This window comes from Mizuhopecten yessoensis, unplaced genomic scaffold (assembly GCF_002113885.1).
Source record: "Mizuhopecten yessoensis strain PY_sf001 unplaced genomic scaffold, ASM211388v2 scaffold6575, whole genome shotgun sequence".
In the NCBI taxonomy this organism is placed as follows: domain Eukaryota; kingdom Metazoa; phylum Mollusca; class Bivalvia; order Pectinida; family Pectinidae; genus Mizuhopecten; species Mizuhopecten yessoensis.
Genome location: NW_018406618.1, coordinates 31,060 through 55,320, shown reverse-complemented (window position 1 = coordinate 55,320; position 24,261 = coordinate 31,060). Strand labels below are relative to the sequence as shown.

Genomic DNA, 24,261 nt, shown 5'->3' with positions numbered 1-24,261 from the left:
ACACAGCCGGGTTTAAACCCTGTAACGACACCACTACACAGATGGGTGTGTAACCTTTTGATGACACAATTGCTAAGACGGGTTTTTATCCTGTAACGACACCATTACACAGCCGGTTGTACATTGTGTAACCTGTAACGACAACATTACACAGATAAGGTTGTATCCTGTTACGACACCATAACACAGTTGGGTGTGTATCCTGTAACGACACCATTACAAAGCCGAATGAGTTCCTTTCACGACACGACTATAATGCCATGTGTATATATTTTAACGACACCATTGCACAGTCGGGTGTGTATCCTGTAACGACGCCTTTACGCACCCGGGTTTGTTACCTGTAACGACACCATTACACAGCCGGGTTTATATCATGTAACGACAACATTACACAATCGGCTGTGTATGCTGCAATGACACCATTACACAGCCGAGTGTATATCATGTTACGACACCATTACGCAGATGAGTTTGAATCCAGTGACGACACCATTTCACAGACGGGTGTGTATCATGTAACGACACCATTACACAGCCGGCCGTGTATCCTGAAACGAAACCATTAATCAGCCGGCTGTGTATCCTGTATCGACATATTTACATAGCCGTGTGTTTTTCATGTAACAAAACCATTACACCACCGGGTGTGTATCATGTAACGACCCCATTACACAGCCGGGTTTATATCATGTAACGACAACATTACACAAACGACTGTGTATGCTGCAATGACACCATTACACAGCCGGTTGTATATCATGTTACGACACCATTACACAGATGAGTTTGAATCCAGTGACGACACCATTTCACAGACGACGGGTGTGTATCATGTAACGACACCATTACACAGCCGGCTGTGTATCCTGAAACGAAACCATTAATCAGCCGGCTGTGTATCCTGTATCGACATAATTACATAGCCGTGTGTTTTTCATGTAACAAAACCATTACACAGACGAATTTGTACCCTGTAACGACACCATTACACAGCCGGGTGTATATACTGTATCGACACCACAACACAGACGGGTTAGTATCCTGCTACGACACCATTACATTGCCGGAAGTATATTGAATATCCTGTAACGACACCATTACCCAGACAAGTGTATATCCTGTAACGAAACCATTACACAGACGGGTGTGGATCCTGTAACGACACCATTACCCAACGGCTGTGTATCCTGAAACGAAACCATTAATCAGCCGGCTGTGTATCCTGAAACGAATCGATTAATCAGCCGGCTGTGTATCCTGAAACGAATCGATTAATCAGCCGGCTGTGTATCCTGTATCGACATACTTACGTAGCCGAGTGTTTTTCATTTAACAAAACCATTACACCGCCGGGTGTATATCATGTGACGACACCATTACACAGATGAGTTTGAATCCAGTGACGACACAATTTCACAGACGACGGGTGTGTATCATGTAACGACACCATTACACAACGGCTGTGTATCCTGAAACGACACCATTACACAGCCGGCTGTGTATCCTGAAACGACACCATTACACAGACAAGTGTATATCCTGTAACGACATTACACAAACGGGTTTATATCCTGTAACGACACCATGACACACACTGATGTGCATTCTGTAACGACACCATTACACAACCGGCTGTATAACCTGTTAATACAACAGTACACATACGGGTGTGTATCCTATAATGGCAACAGTACATAGACGGTTGTTATCATGTAACGACACCATTTCACAGACGGTTGTGTATCCTTTAACGACACAATTTTTCAGCCTGGTGTGTATCCTGTAACGAAACCATTACACAGCAAGGTGTACAATATATATCCTGTAACGACAACATTATAACGCCGGGTATGTATCCTGTAATAACATCATTGCACAGACAAATTTGTACCCTGTAACGACACCATCACACAGCCGGGTGTATATACTGTATCGACACCACAACACAGACGGGGGTGTATCCTGTAACGACACCATAACATAGCCGGGTGTATATCCTGTAACGAAACCATTACGCAGCAAGGTGTACAATATATATCCTGCAACGACAACATTATAACACCGGGTGTGTATCCTGTAACAACACCATTGCAAAGTCGCCTTTCAGACATTTCAATGGATTCAGTGGATGTCGTTTTTGCAAATATTAATGAGGCTATATAGTATTATATTTCCATATATATATATGCAGACTAAACATCACAGATGTTATATTGTGATATTTGAAACAAAACAAAAAAATATGGTAAAAATGCAATATTACTTATATGTATAATACCAATATAATTTTAATTTTTCGAGACGAGATTTGACTTATTGGTGAGCTTATGTTAAGACCGTGTTGTAGTTATACTTTCCGCACTCTGTGTGTTAGTTCTGAAATTATTGATTCTTGTTCTAAATTGACCGCATATATGTTACTTTTGGGTGTGTGCTGGTTCGAAATGACTGAGATAAAGTGAACAGATACAATAATTGTTTTCACTTACTAACACGACATTATGTCTGTCACCAGTTTAACGAATAACCTAATAGTATCCTCTCTACTTAGGTAGGTATATGGTATCCGTCTTTGAATGTCGTCATTGCGCATTTTCCTCCGACAGAGGAATACGCTTCGTCATGTTCTTGGTCTACATCTCTATGAAGGGTCCATATTATCAATAATTCAAAATGAATCACGGCTTGAAATCAAAAGTGAAAACAAGACAAGTCTGAATTCCTTGACCCCGATGTCAAACAACACAGCGATGTGCATGTGCTTGATAACTAATGTAATCTAACAATACATTTTCTTTTTTCCAAGGAGAACCAAGCTCGACATGATTATGTAGACCAGTCTCGCTGTATATCAATACATGGCACGGATAAAAACCTGCCTCCTTTGTACTTGATTCCGGTATTTCACAAGAAACCTTATAAATATCGTTTTGTCGCTGGTTGTGCTGAATGCTCAACAAAGCAATTATCCAAACTTGGAACTACCATTCTTAGTATCATAATATTTTGGCTACAGTCTTATTGTAGTACTGAAGTAGAATTACTGGGATATTGTCTTTAATATGTTTGCACCCTCAATACCACCATTCATCATATTTAATAGAAGAATACCAATGCGATATAAACATAAAATCAAGATAATTACGTTTCTGACTGACACAACTTTGTAGTGCTCAGAGCAGCAGCCTTCATTCATTAGTTTAATGTTAAGGTATTCATGTTTTCCTTGAGTGAAATTTAAAGTCTATACAGTTATTATCCATCCGTTTATTTAGTTCCTGAAAATTCAACATATATATAACAAACACAAACACGTTTCAATCAAATGACATTTTGTATCAATACATAATTTATTCGAAATGTGTATGTAACAGTTTTAATGATGGAAGCAATTTTTTGAAGACATCTATCAAAACGGTTTCAAACTATTTTTGTTTGAAATTGTATGACAATATGCATTGTCGATGAAACGTCTAAGGGTATAATGAGCAAAGGCGATAGGGGTTCGATCCTCGATGTCGTCGTGCACATGGATATTCAGAGAAAGGTGTTTTTGTCCTGCCCACACAATACCAACAACCCAGGTGGATTATACAATGGTATGGGGTGGATGTTGCGGTATCTGTGCTATAACATTCAAGTAAGGTGGCACTATAAATGATGCCGTTGGAAGCACGGTCCCATTACAAACAGATCACAACGCATCTCCAGCACACAAGCAGGCATACACACAAAGGGATATATTAGCAAGGTGGCAATGGACTAGTAGTTAGCGCCTGATATGGCAACTCCTACGAATTCCTCAAAATTATATTGATTAATGTATATATGATAAATGTATTAATTGTATATGTACTGTAAAGCGCTTTAGAGTGGCTAATGCTAACTAGATAGGGTGATATATCAAATGTATATTAATATTAATATTAACGGAGATTGAAAGCTTGAATTAGGATGGCAACCTCTGCTAGCTTTTAAATGGTATCCGTATACTTCGTTAAAATCTATTGAAAAAGCAAAACAGTCCTTAAACTCATTTTATAAAACGTCATTTAAACTGTGTTGATTCATCAAACATTATTGTCTGTTTTATATGATACATCTTGCCGATGGCCGACCGACAAAGCAAAGTCCAACCCCAAAGATTAACGTTGGTACGTTGTGTTGATTCCGGGTGAACTGAACATGCCCCAGTTGTCCGGTTTCACATTTAGGTTTTAGCTAAACCTGTATTGTTCAGTCGTACTCGTTATGTGTTCTAAAAATAGAACGCTTATTCCCAGCGACAAAACAACTCATTTGGGTTCGTTACAAATGTTTATAATCATACACACTAATTTGATTCAGTAAGGTTATTTGCGTTGTGGCCCATATCAGTATAGCATATATAGTTCGGTCAGCACATGAGTTTGACTTTCTGTAAATATAGAATTCTCTGATAAAATAGTCTACATGCACACTTATAGTATAGGGATTTGTTTTGCATGAACAGAACGTCAAACTCCGGTGGTGTTATAGACATAATGTATGATATGACCCATATCAGTATGCCTCTAATGTTATGTGTACATACTAAACAGAGACATTTTAATGAGCTACTGTGTTAACGCAGATACCTAGTCGCTGCATATTCATTGACAAGTTGCAATTAAGAAGATTCGAAGAAAATAATTGCTACTACAGGAATCAACAGGATTTATAATTATTCTTACTTCACATACATTCTAGCACATAGTGTATAGAAAAGTCCTAGTCATAGTAATTTAAGGATGGTTTATTGAGTGTGAGGGGAATGTTAATACAATATTCTACATTTTGGAACTTGAAAATAATATATGTTCAGTGTTTTGTTTACAGTATAATAAATTATTCATGCTACATCGTCATTTTCATGTTGTTATAGTATATAGGGAAGATAAACAAACGTGTGATTGATGTTCCTATAGCTACCTAGCCCAGAGTACCTCGCCTTTTAGTTTCTGTTTGGTTTTTAGAGAGGAAAAATAATCTGATAGATACTTTTTTTCTTATGAAAATGACTGAGTTGTTAATCAATTGTTAAATCCCTATCTGTCATTAACTTTAATTTTCTCAACATGTCTGTCATGCGCCTGCAATGACTAAAACAATATTTGTTTGATCAGATCATTGTTGTTTTCTGCCTTATTGTAGAAACAGGCGGAACAATACTTGTTAGAAACAACTGTTAACATTATTCATTTACTCAACTTTTAAAGTCACCACAATCGTTCCATAAATGTCAATATCGTCCTGAGGCGTAAACCATTATGTACATGTGTTTCGCTATAAAATGGCATACATATTGTTTTAAGGATGTACACCTATGAGAAGTCAAAAATTTCCTGTATTAAAGTTTTTTTCTTATATGGATTTTTGGGAAAAGGAGTTAGTGGCATAGTAGAAAATGCAAACAAAATATATGTCGGTGTGTTCGTTTTTGTGCTATGTTCGGTCAAAAATACCAATTTAACACAACACGTGATTTTAGGTCATTTTTTGGGTTTTGACCATTTGCAGAACAAATTCATACAATTTCTTCCAAGTGTGTTATCAGATATGTATGAATGTTTTTAGAATTGATACAAATATTATTTTCTTTTAAATTATGGAAGGGAAATTTCTTAATCTTATTCTTTTAACTCATAAAGCCGATTTTAGTTACTCCTACCCCCTATTTTTTAATGAAAAAAACTATTTTTTACCATATTTTTTTTCAGATTTAACGCTTGAAATAAAAGGTTCTGGTATTTTTTATTTTTTTAAATATTTAATGAATTAAATGAAAATGAGTTTCTCTTTCTAAAACATCTACCAAAATGGGGGTCAGTGTGCTTTTTTTTGTCCCATTATCATTTGTGTTATTTTTTACCTTTTTCGGAGTCATAAATCAAAGTGCTTCAGTTACACTAAATACGTAAAAAAAATATCAATAATGTATAATTTTCAAGTTTGTTGCATAATATTCTGATCATTTTGAACATTATAAAGTTGTACAGCAAAATTGAACCTGCTACAATTAAAAATGGCGACACAATAACAATATAAGTGATCAATCTAGTGTCAAAAAGGAGAAATTTTGGCCTTTTTTGAAGCGCAAGAAATACACATTAATACACATTTTCAAAATGGCCGCCTAATTGGTATTTTTTTAAAATTCTTGTAAAATAAGCTCTACAAACAACAGGCATCTAGTTTTTTGACATATTTTTCAGATGCGTGTTTGCTTATAAACTTGATCATAACTTGTTAAATATTACAAAAACCCATTACACCAGATCAAAACGAGACTTGAACGTGATTGAAACCTCAGAAGAGTACATCCTTAAGACGTGGTATGTAGATCACAATTTGGACATTGAACCACTTCACTTTTTTATTTGAAATGTTAAGTTGTATTAATGTTTATATACAGTACATGTTATAAATGCATATTTGTTAATACATTGTCATGAACAGCGAATAATTAGGTATTTGTTACATAAGTATATTTGACACAAAAAAACAAACAAGCACTATTCCATCCGTTTAAAACATTGCACGTAATTTAACCAGTACCTATTTGACATCTTAGAGTCACGAATGACACATTTTAGATGAAACTAAATACACTTCTGCCATCTTAGCTAAATCAGTTGACCAATGATGGGTTCCCAAACATCAAATTTCCGTAGTTAAGTCGCTGTCTATCCGTCCTTAATGAGTGACGTGTTGGTATAGATTTGCTTTGAGCTTGAACCTAAATACAAAGCAAAAGAAAAGCATTATTTTTTAACCAAAACGAAAAGTATCTAAAATAAAATGATCAAGCATCGCTGCAGTTTATTTGTTGGTGTTTGCAACTACTATTGAAAATATTTATTAAATGTATCTAAACAGTTTGTATTTAGGCATTTTTATGAAAATTTAAATGAATCTGTATTGTAGTAATAGAGCAAAAGAATGTATGATAGAAATTACACGCGAATAATATTTAGACATACTATAAGGGAACACTACATTTCATGTATTGAACATTTCATAAAATCAACACGAATCGTTTTCCAAATTAAGTAGCCATGTCGTTTATACCCAAAAAATGATGTTTTGTTATGTTCTGTAAATATTGCAACATATAGGTACAATATGTTTTTTTATATAAGAAGTAGATGTAGGTAAGTTATTAAAGGAATACCCACATATCAACGTTTTTCTTAATGTAGCTCGTTTAATACGTAAACGGACAAACCTACTCGTGCGCTTAAGACATATATTCGTCAGCACAAAGATGGAATCATGTGCGCCATGTATTGTAAATGCATATAAGGGTTTTGCCGTGCATGAAGAGTGTCATCCTCACCTCTCCTTTCTTTGAGTTCCTCGTATACATTTGGGCCCGATACTCCTCCAAGTGTTTCATAATTGCTAAAAACATGACCATTAGCTAAGTAAGTTAATTGAATACGTAGTCAATTCAATGTTAAATATTCATGTTACCGATTTATTTGTGTTTTGTTTAAAATAAGTTTTACCACAAAACCGTTCTTTTTGTTTCAAATGTTTATTTCCCTTTTTCTTACTTCTGCATAGTTGCAGTCCCCATGTTGTTTGATATTGCAAGTGCTTCTAATTCTGTTCAATTAAATAGTTTTAAAAGGTGTCGTGCAGTTAACAAGTAAAGATTACCTTCTTTCTGCTCTTTCATCCAAGACAATATCTATATCAACAAAAACGAATGTTAATGAATGTTGATTTGAGATAGAATATCATGGGTTAAACGTTCCTTAATCTTTAGCAATAACACAACATCTGTAATGGTGCGATACTTTTGTTTAATAATTACGTATTATTGGACGATAAACCAAGCGCGTGCTTGTATTATTTTGTCAACAGAATATGCAAGTGGTATTGCAAATCCAAATAAGTGAACATTGGGACTGGTTTTCGTTGTTCAATAGGGGTACAACGTTATACCTTGGGAGATTTGTTAACAAACAAAAACAAACAACAGTTTCGATCTAACCTTTAGATCCACTAATCCTATGTTGAGCTCATGACTAGAATGTTCCACCTAGCTAACCAATGAGGTGACTTGAAGAGGTGTTTATATATCTGTCAATGTCGGTTGCAAATGAAAGCAAACAATATCGACAGATTTATGTCTTTATCGATTTATTATTTATCTATTTTACAGCAGGACTATACTTTTTAGTGTTTGTTGTATGTCAATATAAAAAAGCATTGGCATTTCGGACCCCATACAATGGAGATCAGGTCATCAATGATACATGTTCCAAGTGCTTCACTTCCATCAGCCATACACAAATTGTCTCAGCATTCGCGGGGTAACGCTAATGCAGCGGGCACGATTACTCTCTGCTAGTTTTGTCGTTTTTCGTATATTTCTAATACATCCGCAAACTATTAGGCATATATCGCATTATCAAATGTGTCCAGGTAAACCAGGCAGAACAGGACAACTACTTCTTGTGTTATAGATGATACAATTGCGCAGCTTGTTTTGAAATGAAATAAGCACCAGGTGACAAATGTTTGCAAACGCACAAGAACAGTCTAATGGACATAATATAATGCCATGGGCTATGTACACTGGGGTAACCACAAATTCACTTGCATTACATTTTACTTTGTCAAATAGATATGATTACAATATGTGTGTATTATGGTGATATATGTAGCTTGAGATTCGACAACAGCGACAAACTAATTTAATGAGGCTTAGCGGACTTCCTGAATCAATCTTCCAAAGTTTTGTTATCTTTGTTATATGTTTAACCATAACAAACGAACATAGGTGGATATTTCTTAATCGTATCATCCTGATCAATTCACAATACAAACTCATTTCTGATTGAGTTGCTAGAGTTTTTCTAAGTTTCCTTTGCTTTGTTTTCAGGATAATGTTTCTGTAACTTGAATAACTGAATCCCCCAAACTATGATGCAAAGTTTTAGATGGACAAATTTGAAACTTGTCTCGGGTCATGTCAAAATGAGAGCAAATAACTTATTTTAATTGGTGATTAAAAAATAAATGTATTATAAGACAACACTTGTGATCTCAGTGACCTTATGGAAAACCTACAAATGCATCAAATGGTCAATGAACCAACCCGTCGTACTGCTGATACAGAGACACTGATTGATAATGTATACGTGTCGGCACCGGAATTTATTATGGTGGTAAAGGTAGTGAAAAATGTTCTTAGTGACCACTACCCTGTGGGCATTGTACGTTCAAATTTTGCACATACTAATATGTTATATAGATCATTCAAAAACTTTGACGAAACAAAGTATTGAGGTGATATAGCCAGTGCTCTTTGGTTGAAATTGAAATTTAGAATAGTATGTATGTAATAGTATGTATGTTTTTTAAATGTCTAAATGGATTAGTACCAAATTACTTAGCAGACAGTTTTTGTCTAGCTAGGATTGTCCAGACATGAAGTTGTAGGTTTTTGGATGCAAATAATATTTGTGTTCCAAACATGGAACAACGTTTTATCCCAAACACTTTTTTTGGATTGCTAGTATTCAACTTTGGACTGTACTTCCAAAAGAATTAAAGAATGTCAATACATTTAACAATTTAAAACAGAAAGTTGTCAAACATCTTCATACATTATAAAAGTAGCTTTTTTAATGAAGTGAACCATTTTTGTTTTAAAGTATGCAACATTAGTGTATAACTAGGTCAATTTTTAAGTTTTTGCTATGTTAACATATATGTAAATTAGGCATGTGACATTTAATTGATGAAACGACGTTGCATAATTGTGCATTCTGTGATATTCTTAATATAAGACAGCTGGGATAATAGTTTTAAGGTGATCGTGTCTTAGAAAATTATGATACAATATATGTTATGCTATTTTTTTCATAAACTAATTAACACGTGCATTTTACTAACAGGGGGATCATGTGGAAGATTAGCCCAGGGCTAAACATGTATATATCCTAAATAAAGAATGTCTATTATTAGTATTATTATAATTATGAATACAAAGCATACCGTGTGCAGGTCTCGCTGGGTCGTACACGTTTTGTGCTGCAAAGTCTGTTGCATTCAATTCAGTATACAGACTTCTGCAATAGACAATCCCCATATAATTGATTGCATTGTCGTAATCAATTTAGTTTCCTAGTTATATTTATACGTACATGATCTCATTTTAGCAAATTATACAGAAATACATTTAAAGTATATGTCAAGTGAAAAATGCTAGTTAAGCCATATCCCTTCGTTCTGATTGAATGTTTACAGGTCCCATTGATACATCTTACTACTGTGTATAAATGCGGTAGTTATTTCCATATTTTTTTAATTTTTTTTACAATAATTTGTGGAAATTTATGTTTCAGATTCGGAATATCACTTTTTAATTGAATTTATTTAAAAGTTTGACTACCGAATTGTATGTTTCGATTAGGTATGTATACATATAACACTGAGTTTGGACAAAAGCAATCCGATACAATCAATATCAACACAATTATGTTTAGAAACAAGTTGAAAAATAACAAAACCGAATAAATTCAATTTTCTGTTATAGGCAAACGTCATTTATAATGAATTCATCAGTGCAATAATGAGTTATCCGCATTTACGAGGTATGACTTTAAATGTTATTTTTAGAAAATAGATAATTACCGTTCCTGATCAGATGTTATTCCTGCCGTTGCTGTAAAATATCAATTGAAACAAGGTTAACAGTACCATTATTATGATGAACACTGTTATACGAATATTTTTTCCCTGGTATAATAATACTCTTATATACATTCCAATTAAGAACTAAGCGTTACCATTGAGAGTCATGTATAATTAATCGCTTAAAGATTCAAGCTACAGTTACTGATATTATTGTAACACATACCGTGTTCGGAATCCTCGATGCTGGCGAACGGTTTGGGGGACGTATTGGTGCTGTTCATCCGTCGTTTCCTTGATAACAGATAAGTTTTAACATCACCTATGAAACATTACATAAATATAGCACTATTATAAAATGTTTATAAATCTATGTTACGGTGATAGCATACCTACTTTATATGATGATTATAAAATAACTACCGTATATTCGTCATATGAAAAAGTAGGCAGTTATGATGAAAAAGACAAAATAGGTAACAACAAATGCTGCGCTATTTTACGCAAAAGTATTATCAATTACGTATAAATTGAATGAATCAAATGTACCCCTTTTACTTACATAAATGGAAGATGTCCAAATCCTGCCAAAACAAATATCATGAAAGGGAACATTAAAGTTCAACACAGTGTGATACTATCATAACAATATCAGATTATCAGAATGATCATCACAACAGACATATATCTTATTTCAGAAAATAAATAAATTTAATTGAAAATAAATAGTCAATGGCGGCGTTGGTGTATACGTACTTGTCATAAACCCACCAATCCCTAGGTTGATGAGCAGTATGATAACGGAGACACAGGTAAGAACAATGGAGGTAACGTACAATGGACAGGTGTCATCACAAACTGAAATAACACCATACAAAATGCAATTCAAAGATCGTACAAAATACATACATTGGTCTGTCTGTTAACCGGATTATTATATATACATCGTGCATACATCAATCATAAATGTTCTACTTACAATCTTAGAATATTGACAAAATATGTATATACAAGTTCTGTGTATATTTAGCGTGCTATGGATAACTTCGTAAAGGTGATATTACAGTTGTTGTCATGCAGTGCAATATGCTGAGTCGATCAGGTATATGTACCCTGAAACAATCATCAGGTACCAATGAAGGACTGTAAAATAGTAATGTAGGGTGCTTCAAACTACTAAAACTGTACCACTAAGAGTCTTGCTTGCTGGGAAGACATTTGAGCGCTTATGCTTGTAACTAATATCTAAGAGCTTTAGTTAAACTTATACTTTAATATGTATGCTTACATGTAATGAGTGTGTAGTAAATAGGCAATATCATTATCCATATACCAGTATGTACATGTATCTGAGGACTCAGATCTCACGAGGGAATAGCGCCGTTGTAGATATTTCTGGGGTGTTGCTTTTATTATATACTGATACTATGTGCTGCAAACATTACTCATCGTTACTGTTTTAATGGATGATTTCCTAATTCCTATAGTGTGAAATAGAACTAAAATGTTCGAAACCCTGTTTTGTTTCGATTCGTCTATTTGATCAGTTGAAGCAACCAGCCAATTTAATTCAGTAGGAATTTGGCCACTAGAGTAGTAAAGCGAAAATACTGTCCGAATTACTTACGTCAGAATCATCAAAATAATAATTAGCTTTTGGACGGATTTTCTGTTTAAATAGAGCTTTGGCAACTGTTTCAGTATCTACTGGGTGGACAACAAGATAAGATAAGTATGTATTGCTGAACTATTAAAACTAAGTATTAATCAAGTACAAACCCAGGTGGACGCTAGTTGCTTATTCAGTATTTTTATGTTTGTATCAAAAACCCTTGAGGACGCGATGTCTCTACCGGTCCTTCGGAGAAACAACGAAATAAACTGTTTCGAAATTTTGAAAACTATTTTACAAGAATTTTAAAGGTAATTTAATTTTTTGGTAATAATATAGTTTGCTCGCATTGCGATTACCTTCATATATATGATCATTCTTGATATATTTGTATACATATGCGTTATAATCGGAGGGAAATATCTCTGATTAACAACCCTTCGGAAATCGCCATAATTCCTTACAAGGGAGTTAATTGAGTATGGAATTATGTGATATGTAAGTAAGTTACGTATTGATGTCGATTGAAGTCTTGTATTTGAGTAGCAAGTGATCGTGCAATATATGACGCAGGGGTCAAAATAATATGTGAGTGAGCTAAACACAATTTATTTTTTCCGTTTTTGAATTCAAACAAGATTTTTTTGGTTTATTATGTTTATAACACACATTTGCTAAATAAGTGTTAGATTCACCTCGTTGATAAGTGGTGAATCGCATTGTTGAATTTTCACTACTGCCCTTTTCATTTGTTGCGAATAGTAGAACTGTGTAAGTCGTAGCAGGAACCAAGTTTGTGAGTTGTACGCTTGGAGTTTCTTCAGTGACATCTATAATGTCCCACGTGGTTGACGACTGCTGTAGTAACCAAACATGGATCTGCTGGTCCTCTCGGCCTCGATTATTACCCGGTCTCCATGACACTACGGCAGAACTCGCTGTTATCTGGTCAACGACCAGGGCAGTCGGTGTGTCTGGGACATCTAACGTAATAACAACAAAGTGTAAAAAAAAAAGGAAAAGGAAATGCATACATCATTATCATGTTTAAGCAAGTTGAGAAGGCTTATATTGAAATAGATAGTAAACACATTGAATTAAGGAGATTTCTATTTTAAATTGAAAACGCACACGAAACATGGTGTATTTAAGTATTTCCGCATCGGATATCACCAATACGCTAATGGCTATACGACGAAGGTAAGACAATCGATAAAAATAGCTATATTTTTCTATCATTGGATTTTCACGGGAAAATATAAATAACTACACTTCCTGTAGTTTTGACAGGTCCGTAGTCATTTGAATTTAACGAAAATGAAACTTCATTAACCATTTTATCAATTTGAAAAATCGTTAAAGAGAGTGATAGCTACTTACCTATAATTAAGATAGTAAAGTGAAATACAAAATGTGGGTATATCGGGTTGATGACAGTTAGACTATAGTTTCCCATCTGATGGATTTGGAATGTCGGGAAATACAAATTTACTTTGTATCCGGGACGTGTTAGAATCTTGCCGTAGAAAATGTCGGAGACGCTCTCTGTTGTAAATGTGATCATAAGATTCTGTGTGGATGAGAGACGCTCTTCCCTACTGATGTACATGTCTGTTGGAGGAGGGTTGCTGATGAATACCAGTGACTTACGAAAAGGTTGGCCCTTGTTCGCAATATCAATCGATCCACCCTCAAGTAGTTTTGGGCTTCCTAAACATAGAGACATTTTTTTTTTATATTTTTTTCCCACATATTTTTAGTTTTTGAGTACAATTGCATTATTGAATGTATCATACTGTGTTATGATAATGTCCTATGTGAGTTCTACCTTTGACATCAAAGACAGCCGTTTCTGTCTGTATCAGCTGGCCGTCCCTCCCCCTGATAGAGTTCTGTACTTGACAGGCGTAAGTTCCACTGTCCTGATATGAAACGCTGGCCAGTGTGAGGGGCCTGCCGTCAGTCGTGACGTCACCAGTGAGGGTCCTGACGAGAGTTGTGCCGTACATATGCGTCCAAGCACCGTAAGTGTAAACGTTTGGAACACCTGCCGCATTACATGTCATCACTAAATGTGTATCGTGTTCCGTGGCGTTCTGCACTAACAACTCTACATCCGGGGCATCTGCAAACAAGTCTACATGTTTATGATCATGATCCTATATTGCAGAGAGGGTGTTTATCTCATTTGTTTGAACGTGTGTATATTGCTAAGCATTTTCATGTGCATATTTAAGCATTGAACTGTTTGTGTATGGTATGTATTATCTATTTGAATGACACAGCTTTGCAAGCAAACAACATAATGCGCGCAACATAAATATCATACAAAACAGTTCAATACTTATATTTACGTTTTCTCTGCCTCTTATGCTCTTTTTTAACCTATAATTCATATTCAAATTTGAAATTCCCGCCTTATCAACAGTTCACACAATTTCGTTCAATAGTTTGAACAGCGTTTTGTCGCGTGCTGATTGGCAAACAAAGTAGTACTTCGAAATATTAACAAACACTTCAATTTTATTCCACAATTCAGTATCAATACAATTGCGTATGATATGTCTATAGGGTAAATTAAGTTTATCAATAGAACTCTGAGCTGAAAGTTAGATTTGAAATTGTTTCGATTTTCCCCCGGAACAAATTTCGCGCATGGACAAATACAGTGAAATCCGACCTTGCCCTCCACGAGGGAGTTATTTTTGGAAGTTAATTCGAACTTTTCTCTTTGCTCATTTTGTGAAGAATCCAGGCGTGAATGTATTTGTTGATTGTATGGGAACCTGACAACAGTCTATAGATTCTATAACATCCTCGTTATTTGACATGTCAGAAACTGAGGAATGGTGGATGCGAGACGCGTGAAACTGATAGCGTATGAAGTGAGTGATCTTGCGACGGAGCACAGGTTCGTTACAAATGTCTGAAATGTTTATGTGTGCTGTGACTCATATCAGTAGGTCTGTAACCTATGTATCAGTAGGTCTATAGAATATGTGTTTTTAAGACATTTGTAACGAACCCCTGTTGATCAGTGCAGTGTAACAGACGATATTTCTGATCAATTGCATGAGCGTTAAAATTGTTTCCATTGCCGGCATTGGTTATTTCAACCGATGTGCATTTTGTACGATATTGCAGACCTTGGTCTTGCTTTCGTTGTAATGAAAGTGTTTTTTATTTTACTTTTTATTTTGCATATCAATTTACAATGACATTGTCAAATCTCACAATGTCCAGCGATATTTCAGCAGCCGTCATGTGTATTTATATTGGATATTGTAGTTCCGGTCAGTGTTGTATTAATACGCTAAGAATTGTGTTTCGTGATGCATGGTAATTAAAGTCCAATCAACGACACAGCTTTCAAAGAGGCTAATTAGTGACAATGCCATGCAAATGTAAATATGTTGTTGTAAACGAAGATATATTGGTTTCCGTAAGCCTTTTGACGTTACATACAGTATGCTTTTATTGACAAGTGTCGTAATCAAAGTGGACCTGAAATTACCAATCGGTCGTAGGCGAATTATTATATTTAGTTTGGGTACAAAAATATCATTGTGTAAACAATAGTTAAAGGCACTTAGTCAAGTCTGTAACAGTTACATGTAATTATTCGTAACGACTAAATTGATACCAGGGAAGCTTATGGGATCATGGTATATTAGTTGGGATCAAAACAATATTTTAGTTTAGTTTTAATTGTAGCCATGATTTCCCTGATATATTTTGCCGTCTGACTGGTAATCTTACAACACAGGTTTCGAAATAATCTACTCGATTAGGGCTTTGGTCGCTAGCCGACAGCCCATCTGATGCTTATATATATTCTCATTTAGCAATGTAACGACAAGTTATGAATGTATTATATCTGTTATCTTATCCTAGTATGTACATGTAATACCACCAGGACAATACTCACACTGTACCACAAGGTTGAGTTCGGACTGGGTATATAGCGACCCAAACTTCTGAGATGATGACGTGGCATTACATGTGTACCGCCCGGCCTTGTTCCTGTTTATAGATGGTAAGTCCAGAATGTTGTTGGTCGACGAATCCCGAGGATACCAGATAACAGTAGGGTTGGGGTTACCTACAGCTGTACAGGTACACCGGTAATTGTCTGTCTCGTTAACTGTTTCTGGACAGGCCGAGAGTGTTATAATGGGAGCATCTGTAAGTAAAAATATATATTTAACAAGGCAAAATTGTGCAAGGTATTGCATAGTCTCCAATCGATAATGATATATTTATTAACCCTTTCTCAAGATATATCAGAATATAATTCACAGTGCTATACTTCCTGCTCTCTGTACTCCACTACCCAAGACATAATTGCATACCAAATCCAGATTAAATGGTGTAGACATAATGCTCCAGATAATTTCTGTTTGAAAGATAAAATAAACCGTCAACTTGCATACCAAATCTAATTACTCCAAATACTGATAGAACGTTTGTCACAAACAAACCTTTTTCAAAAGTTGATGTCAAATCATAGGTGACCTTCTTTTTGTACATGATACTCCTCTAACTAAATACTCCAGGTAAGATAGTATAGAAAAAATGTTCGGACAAACTTTTGTAACAGATGGATTTCAGACGGCTGCAAACCTTAACCCCCTCTCCTTTCCGGAGAACCTGTTTGGGACTAACGAGCAAGGTTGTCCGCTAACATTTGTTAAAGCTGTAATTGAGGATTGTTGTAAAACATACTAAGCCTAAAACATGCCTGTATGTATGTGATGCAATTTTCGATGAATGCAATTTGTATCTCTGAAAAAGATGTGATGCATATAAAGTTTGTCTGTCACCACTGACATTTATCTTAGAAATCTATATATAAGGAGCAAATATAATTGATGCAGTTTGATAAGTTAACATTCATCTGTGAGACCTTAAAACCCCTGTTGCATGTTTTATATGGTTATGCGTGCTTACTATAAAGTAAAATTAACTACAATAACAAAAATGCAATATTGACTAACACAAAATCTGTTTTTATCATTGAACATTTAAAGTTTGTCCAAGTGATAAGGCCTGTACGATAATGTTAGAACGAAAATATGACGGTGTTTTATTTATAACAGTGGCACTTGCGAAAGTCTACAAAACGATACACAGTGACATAAGCATAGTAGGTTTGCAAATTTTGCGCGTGTTCCAACACTCGTCAAAGGTTTCATCGGAATCCATTCGCACTTTCCGAGAAAACGTAAGGAAAAACTGACATAGGAAGAAAAAGAAAGGGACTTAATACAATAGAAAAATTAACTAACAATTCTGATTACTTTGTAGTGATTAGGATTATATTGATAAAACTAGGTTCATTACCAAAATTTCAACGCATACCAGCGCCGGCGGATAGCTTTCGGGAGTTAGGATATTGTATGTGGTAAAATACATTAGCAGGAAACACGCCTAGGGAAATACGTTGAATCGGTAAATATTATTGTGCTGATTGCTGTACGGCATAACAAAACACACCAAAGTACCTGCGGTTGCACGTGCACCGTGACCTGCATACGTAATCGATATTGTGCCTGCAATGCAATTGTAAAGTTATTCTAGATTGTTTCAGTTTTAAAGCCATAAAGCGTTGATGCATGCATCTAGCGCTTGTGGCCTAGCGAAGAGACGATAAAACACATAACCCGCATTTTGTTCTTATTAGTGTAAAATAATACGCTTTATCAGATAACCTGCTAATCACATTCTTTATGTGAAAAGCTGTATAACCAGCGGGATATACAAAATAACGTAGTGCACATGTAATCAACTTTGCAAATATTGAGATTATCATGAAAACCCCCATGATACACAGCGGTAAATTGCAAACCATATCTTGGTTATAAATCCTTAACCTTATATTTTTTAATTAAATGGCCAAGAGAATACCATCAGGAAAATGTTGGTTTTTGTTAATAGATAATATTTTATGTTATACATGCTTAATTATCTAGAACGTCTGGATGGTTTGATTAATGAACTCGATTACTCTATGTCAAATATGAACATCACTACCGAGGTAAATTAATGAAATGCAAAATAATATTCAAGAAAAAGACAGGATCTGATATGAAGATTCATACACAGTTCCCTTTTGAACCTCAATGCATACTTAAACGGATAGTACAATTATTCTTCGTGTAATTATCATACAAAATGCAAGATTAACTTGTGTCCATTGTGTTTATTTGAATTCGGCCGAGTGAGAAGTAGACATAACTATGGACACGATCCTTGATTTTCTGGGAAATAGCGGTAACAAACTTCATTTGAAAAATCCAAGATGACAATCTGGCAGACAATTTACCTCTGTATCCATATCGAATTACAGTAGGTACATAATCATAAAAGAGGATCACGCGTAACCTGTAACAAACTTCTTATGAAAAAAACTAGAAATCCTCCTGTCGTAAATTCCGATCAACCTCAAGATGAGACATGTCGTTACACGAGGACAACCGCTCCTGGGACGATCGGAAACTAACCCAGTAGCACGGAAACGTGTATATAGACGGTTAATTGTACACGGGCCAACACCAAAACTGCCGTGCGACAGCAGTTTGGCTATGAACATCCATCAACATCGCAATTGCTCTACCCCTCTCAATTTGCGTTAAGCGTGGCATCTCAGTCAATGGCGAAATCAGAATGCCAACGTGGAAAATAAATGTGGCTGACCTTAGAGTATCCGTTGAGATTATTTGTTTGAAAAACTCCGGCTTGGCTTGATCACGCCGCGTGATTTGGACTAAAGAAGCTCACAAAGTCACACAATGACATCGTCACCCTTGGCTGATTTTAGGGTAGATTGTTGGGAAGCGAGATCGTTCTTGACGTAATACATGACCAAATATTCCATTATTTCCTTACAGCTAAGGTGTACTGCAGGGGGGGGGGGGGGGACTTTATGCGTTTCTTGTTTTGTTCAGTATATATTTTCTTTGTGACCCTTCTTTTCTCAGAAAAAAATCTGTATATTACATATCTACCGTAGATATTGAAAATGATTCATTCTATAAAAGCGATTTTTTTACTAGTGAACAATGTCACTTTTGTTAATTTGACCAATCAAATACTGATAACAAACTACCATGAGAAATAATTACAAGTGGCCCATATGGTCAAAGTCTGGTTAGCGTAACGATATGCAGGTCTTGAGATCCGTCTGAGACATGTGCCGATTGTAATATCTAAAATAACCAGATGTGTTATCTGTCAGAAAAACAAAATTTCTTGGGAAAATACAACGTTTAATTCCACAGTTAATTTTCATTTTAAGGAAGTCAGCAGACGATGAAGGTAAACAATTTTAACGGTTTGATCGAAGGAAGCTCATGTGAAATAAAAACAGCATCTCCAAGTACAAAGTTAGGCTAAGCGATGGGCAGAAAGTATGAGAGAACCAGTGTCATCTCTGACAGTGATAGTGATTACGTATAACTTGCAAAGGTGATCATCAGGATAAGTGGTGACGCAACAGCATTTCCCACACTCCCCACCATTTACATTCGGAGCGTATCAACAACGCGTAGCTATCTGAGTTAATATGAAAGCGGCTATTCAATAATTACATAATGAAAATAATTTCGCATAATTTGTTACAATATTCACCAATTAACCTACTTTATCAAAATAAGTAATTAAAGGAATTTAATATTAAGGTTTTACATTCTTTAAAAATATTTGCAGAGAGGACTATATTTTGTCGTGTAAGGTTGTCTAGACATCATGTTAGTCGTACAAGGATCTATACCAGGTATTTTCAGCTTAACGTGTCGCTTTGCGCACTCGTTGGAGATATCAGAATAGTGGCCACACTCGTGAAATATATGTGGTATTAAGGAAGACACCGTTAGATATCCTCTATATCTCTCGGTAGCTTACCGGAAATAGTCCTTTTAAATTTAAAATCTGTGTACCTATGGTATTGATTAGAATAAATGATGAGACAAATAGATATCAAAGAAATTAACAACTGTACAAAAACACACGCTTAACGAAGTTTCTATAGCATATACATGTGAATTTTGAAGCCTGGTCAAATATCGAGCGGGATGTCGTACAAATAATTGGATTCAGAGTTATTTTTTGTGTCACCTTGACATCATCTCATTGTTATAAGAGATGGAAGGCATAGCATGACTTGATAAATAATGTTCATGTATTAAAATTAACGTAATGGGAAGTAATATATAAAATGATGGTTCATTTAACTTAAGTGTCAGAAGAATATTTTTACGATTAGAAGATAAAAAACATTACACGGTCATGCGAGATATACGTTTGGGTGGTCGGGTGACGCTGTGGACAGCGCACTTGCCTTTAACAAAGGCGGCCGGGATTATGTTCCCCTGTCGGACATGAAAAGGTATCGGGTCACCTACCTAACCACGTGGGTTTTCCCAGACAAGTTTAAAACACGACCGGACAGCGAATTGTGCAGACAAACGAACAGCTATCCATGTAGTGTTTTGTCACATACCAAATCTGACATTAACAGTGCAACTATGTAAAAATGTAATCTACAACATTGCTTTAATATGTTGATTCAACGAAAGAAAATAAATTGAACTTAAAATTAACATAATGGGAAGTAATATATAAAATGATGGTAACAAACACATCAGTATTGTGTCATAATTTAAGTTCACCTACATTGTACATCTAATATTATGTCCAACTCCGAAGCCGATCCTCTGGCGTCGGTGAAGTCGTTTTCAGTCCTACATTTGTATAACCGTCCATTATCACTGCTGGTAGGTGGGTCAAAGGAGAGCGTCTGTGATGTCAGGGAACTGTCCGGTGTACCGTCCCTGTACCACGTGTACCGTGTGGTAGACGGGTTACCGGCAGTAGTGTCACAGCTCAGACGACCTACATAAGTGTCTCTGGCCAGCCAGGGGAACGGGTCAGTCACCTTCAGGTCATTGATCCGAGGGGCATCTGTTCAGGCAGGTAATACAGATCTTTATTTACGCACAAACAAGGAAAAACATACTTAAATTACGGTTTATATTTATTATGTAAGCCTTCAAAACACATTCCTGAAGGTTTTATTTATACAATAATAGAATTCGTTTGATAATTAGCTGCTCTAACATAATGCACAACTTAATTGCACAAAACCTCAAATCTAATGCGTATGGTTAGTTATGAATCAAACATGAAATCTCAAAACAATTTCAGGAGAAAGACGAAGTAATTATTTAATGTTATCAACAATTTTGTTATCCATTAAAACTGCAAAAATGGTTGCATATTGTCATATCGAACAACTTGTTAAACCGCGTTACTTGAAATAGTCATGGTGTGTCACTATTTGATCCAGTCGCTTCTAATTCAATGAACTAATACATATATGACATAGAAAAGAGGGGGATTCCAGGTTATATTTCGTTGAAGTGTTTGACATTTTAAAAACGGGAAATAGATGACCCATTTTTGCATTTTTTGTTAAATTTTAAAACGACATTCCTGTTTCTTAATCAAAACAAAGATGTACCAGACACTTTCACCAATTACTCCATTAAGCTCTAATCATACTTTGTCGGTACAAAGTCACGATGAGCTACGGTTGTGCAAACCTGGGACAACCCTGGGTATCCGTTGCGAGTCAGTATAGAAGCCAGGGTAATCCGTGTTGATCCTGGGTGTAATACCGTGACCGTTTGACTGGAACTTTAGAATTATTTGTAGCCTGTGTCTCAAAAGAAGCGATTGGTTTAAGAATTTACCAAATGTCGAATTATCAATTATGCTTACATATGGCCTTTCTATAATATAATTATTATTAAACATAAAAAATAAATGAAAATGGTAAAAAACTATTCTAAAATGTATTAAAATTTCTCCAGATAAGATTATCAAGTGAAATTTTGGTAACACATTGTGCTTTGCAAACCCTGGTGTAATACTATCTCGTCACACATTAAATGCACTTTACACAAAAGGGCAATGACTACCACAGTATACTTATATTTTACGTTGAGGACCTCGGTGTGACACCATATAACCAATAGTTATATAAACACAATAACTACCACAGTAGACTTACAGTAGACGATGAAGACCTCTGTGTGAGACCTGATGATCCATAGTTATATAAACACAATAACTACCACAGTAGACTTACAGTAGACGTTGAAGACCTTGGTGTGAGACCTGATGATCCATAGTTATATAAACACAATAACTACCACAGTAGACTTACAGTAGACGTTGAATACCTCGGTGTGGGATATGATGATCAATAGTTATATACAAACAATAACTTCCACAGTAGACTTACAGAAGACGTTGAAGACCTCGGTGTGAGACCTGGTCATCAATAGTTATATAAACACAATAACTACCACAGTAGACTTACAGTAGGCGTTGGAGACCTCAGTGTGAGACCCGACGATCAATAGTTATATAAGCACAATAACTACTACAGTAGACTTACAGTAGGCGTTGGAGACCTCAGTGTGAGACCTGATGATCAAAAATTATATAAACACAATAACTACCACAGTAAACTTACAGTAGACGTTGAAGACCTCGGTGTGGGATGTCATGAAGCCCTGTGCTGGATGAGTAGCTACACATGTACAATTGGCTCCGTTATATAAAGGTGTCAGACGTATCCTCATTACAGATACTGCCGTGTCTGCTGTGTTTGCTGTTGTAGAGGTAACGCTACGACCTGGACATGCCCATGTCAGACTGGCTAGTGGGTTACCTCCCCTTATACTACATCGGAGTTCAATGTCGTCACCATCATACACAGGATCACTATTACCGGTCACTATGGCTGGGTTAGTCGGTGGATCTAAAGACAAAATGTATATGTTTATCAACAAGTATTTAAAGGGCTACACGCTTTTTTCTTCATTGATGCAATTATCCGATGCTGATCAATTGAAATAGGTTTAATGCAACTGGAAACGATTAGCTAAACTGAACCCATTAGATGTTATACTAGCTCCAGGTGTTCTTATGAAAAAACCTTTTATTTTGTATAAACGTCGTTAATCGGTTTCAATAATAACTACTTTTTTTTCGAAACTATATTTCTTTCGTGACCATCGGATCACAACATTACTCTTAAATTGCATGTCGATTGTTTATGATATTTCTGTAATTGTGAGACTCAATGCTTTAAATTGTTTATACAATGTCTCTATCGTTCTTTTTATCTTACTATATGACCATTGCAGTCTTATTTTGTGAGAAAACATTCTACAGTTTGCCAACTATTAAATAGCACAACTCTGATAAAGATTCATTCTGGACGCAAAAGAACGTCTTACATCCCTGATCCTACGTTTACGTTTGATGTCGACAACTTTCATCTTTATTTATTCTATCTTAAGATTGATACTAGCAGTGCAATTTGTGAAGACAACCATTTCAAATTGTATTGTGTGAGGTTGTTAACACATCTACAAATTATCACTTTGATGTGCCCTTAGTAAAACATAAGATATTGCCAAGTATACTAAAAAAACAGAAAAAAAGAACGTAACACACACACAGAAATAATATGTCACAATAGAAAAGAATAAATCTCCTCTTGGATGATTAGTTCACCAAGAACTATCTTTGTGAATTTTTGGGATAGTTGCTTTATGTTTGAATGCGTTGATTTGTCAGTATCTACGTGTTTTTCTTTCCAATTTCGTTATCTGCGCTATACTTATTAAAACATTTGAAGATACATTTGTTTGTGTACGACTAATTTGAAATTGTTAATATAGTTAAATATGCGTACAAAAACTGAATGTACTGACGGTATGATTCAATGGTATATGGATACCTAAACAAAGGGGGTGTTACATGGCGGTGTACGACCGATTTTATAATATAATGGATTGGCATGACATTCATATTCAAACAATTATTTCTTTAAAAAAAACAAATTCGCAGCTTCATTGCTCTCTACACTGATTGTTAGGATGTTCATGACAAACGTGCAT

General features: G+C 35.5%; 2 protein-coding genes across 2 annotated transcripts in view; both read right to left on the bottom strand.

Moving 5' to 3' along the window:
* Positions 1–6,293: 6,293 nt before the first annotated feature.
* On the bottom strand, positions 6,294–21,259 carry LOC110452293. Its single transcript, XM_021500714.1, has 13 exons — positions 20,960–21,259; positions 16,215–16,469; positions 14,115–14,411; positions 13,667–13,996; positions 12,982–13,269; positions 11,431–11,532; positions 11,237–11,258; positions 10,901–10,968; positions 10,675–10,705; positions 10,036–10,109; positions 7,687–7,717; positions 7,361–7,425; positions 6,294–6,760 (listed from the first exon to the last, which is right to left on the bottom strand). The coding sequence occupies exons 3-13, from the start codon at positions 14,350–14,352 to the stop codon at positions 6,708–6,710; spliced, it is 1,302 nt and encodes a 433-aa protein (XP_021356389.1). The 5' UTR covers positions 14,353–14,411; positions 16,215–16,469; positions 20,960–21,259; the 3' UTR covers positions 6,294–6,707.
* Positions 16,177–24,261, bottom strand: part of LOC110452292 (synaptogenesis protein syg-2-like) — a 23,207-nt gene continuing 15,122 nt past the window's right edge. The window contains exons 4-6 of the mRNA XM_021500713.1: positions 22,827–23,114; positions 20,960–21,247; positions 16,177–16,469 (exon numbers count right to left, since the gene is read on the bottom strand). Coding sequence (XP_021356388.1) covers positions 16,177–16,469; positions 20,960–21,247; positions 22,827–23,114 — 869 coding nt within the window. The remainder of the gene's footprint in view (positions 16,470–20,959; positions 21,248–22,826; positions 23,115–24,261) is intronic.

Excerpts from the sequence above, each read along its gene's own strand:
- LOC110452293 (XM_021500714.1), bottom strand. The coding sequence starts at position 14,352 with ATGACATGTAATGCGGCAGGTGTTCCAAACGTTTACACTTACGGTGCT. Across the intron at positions 11,259-11,430 it reads GATTGGTGGGTTTATGACAA|GATTTGGACATCTTCCATTT; the intron begins GTACGTATACAC and ends TTGTTTTGGCAG. Across the intron at positions 7,718-10,035 it reads CCCAGCGAGACCTGCACACG|ATATTGTCTTGGATGAAAGA; the intron begins GTATGCTTTGTA and ends TTGTTGATATAG.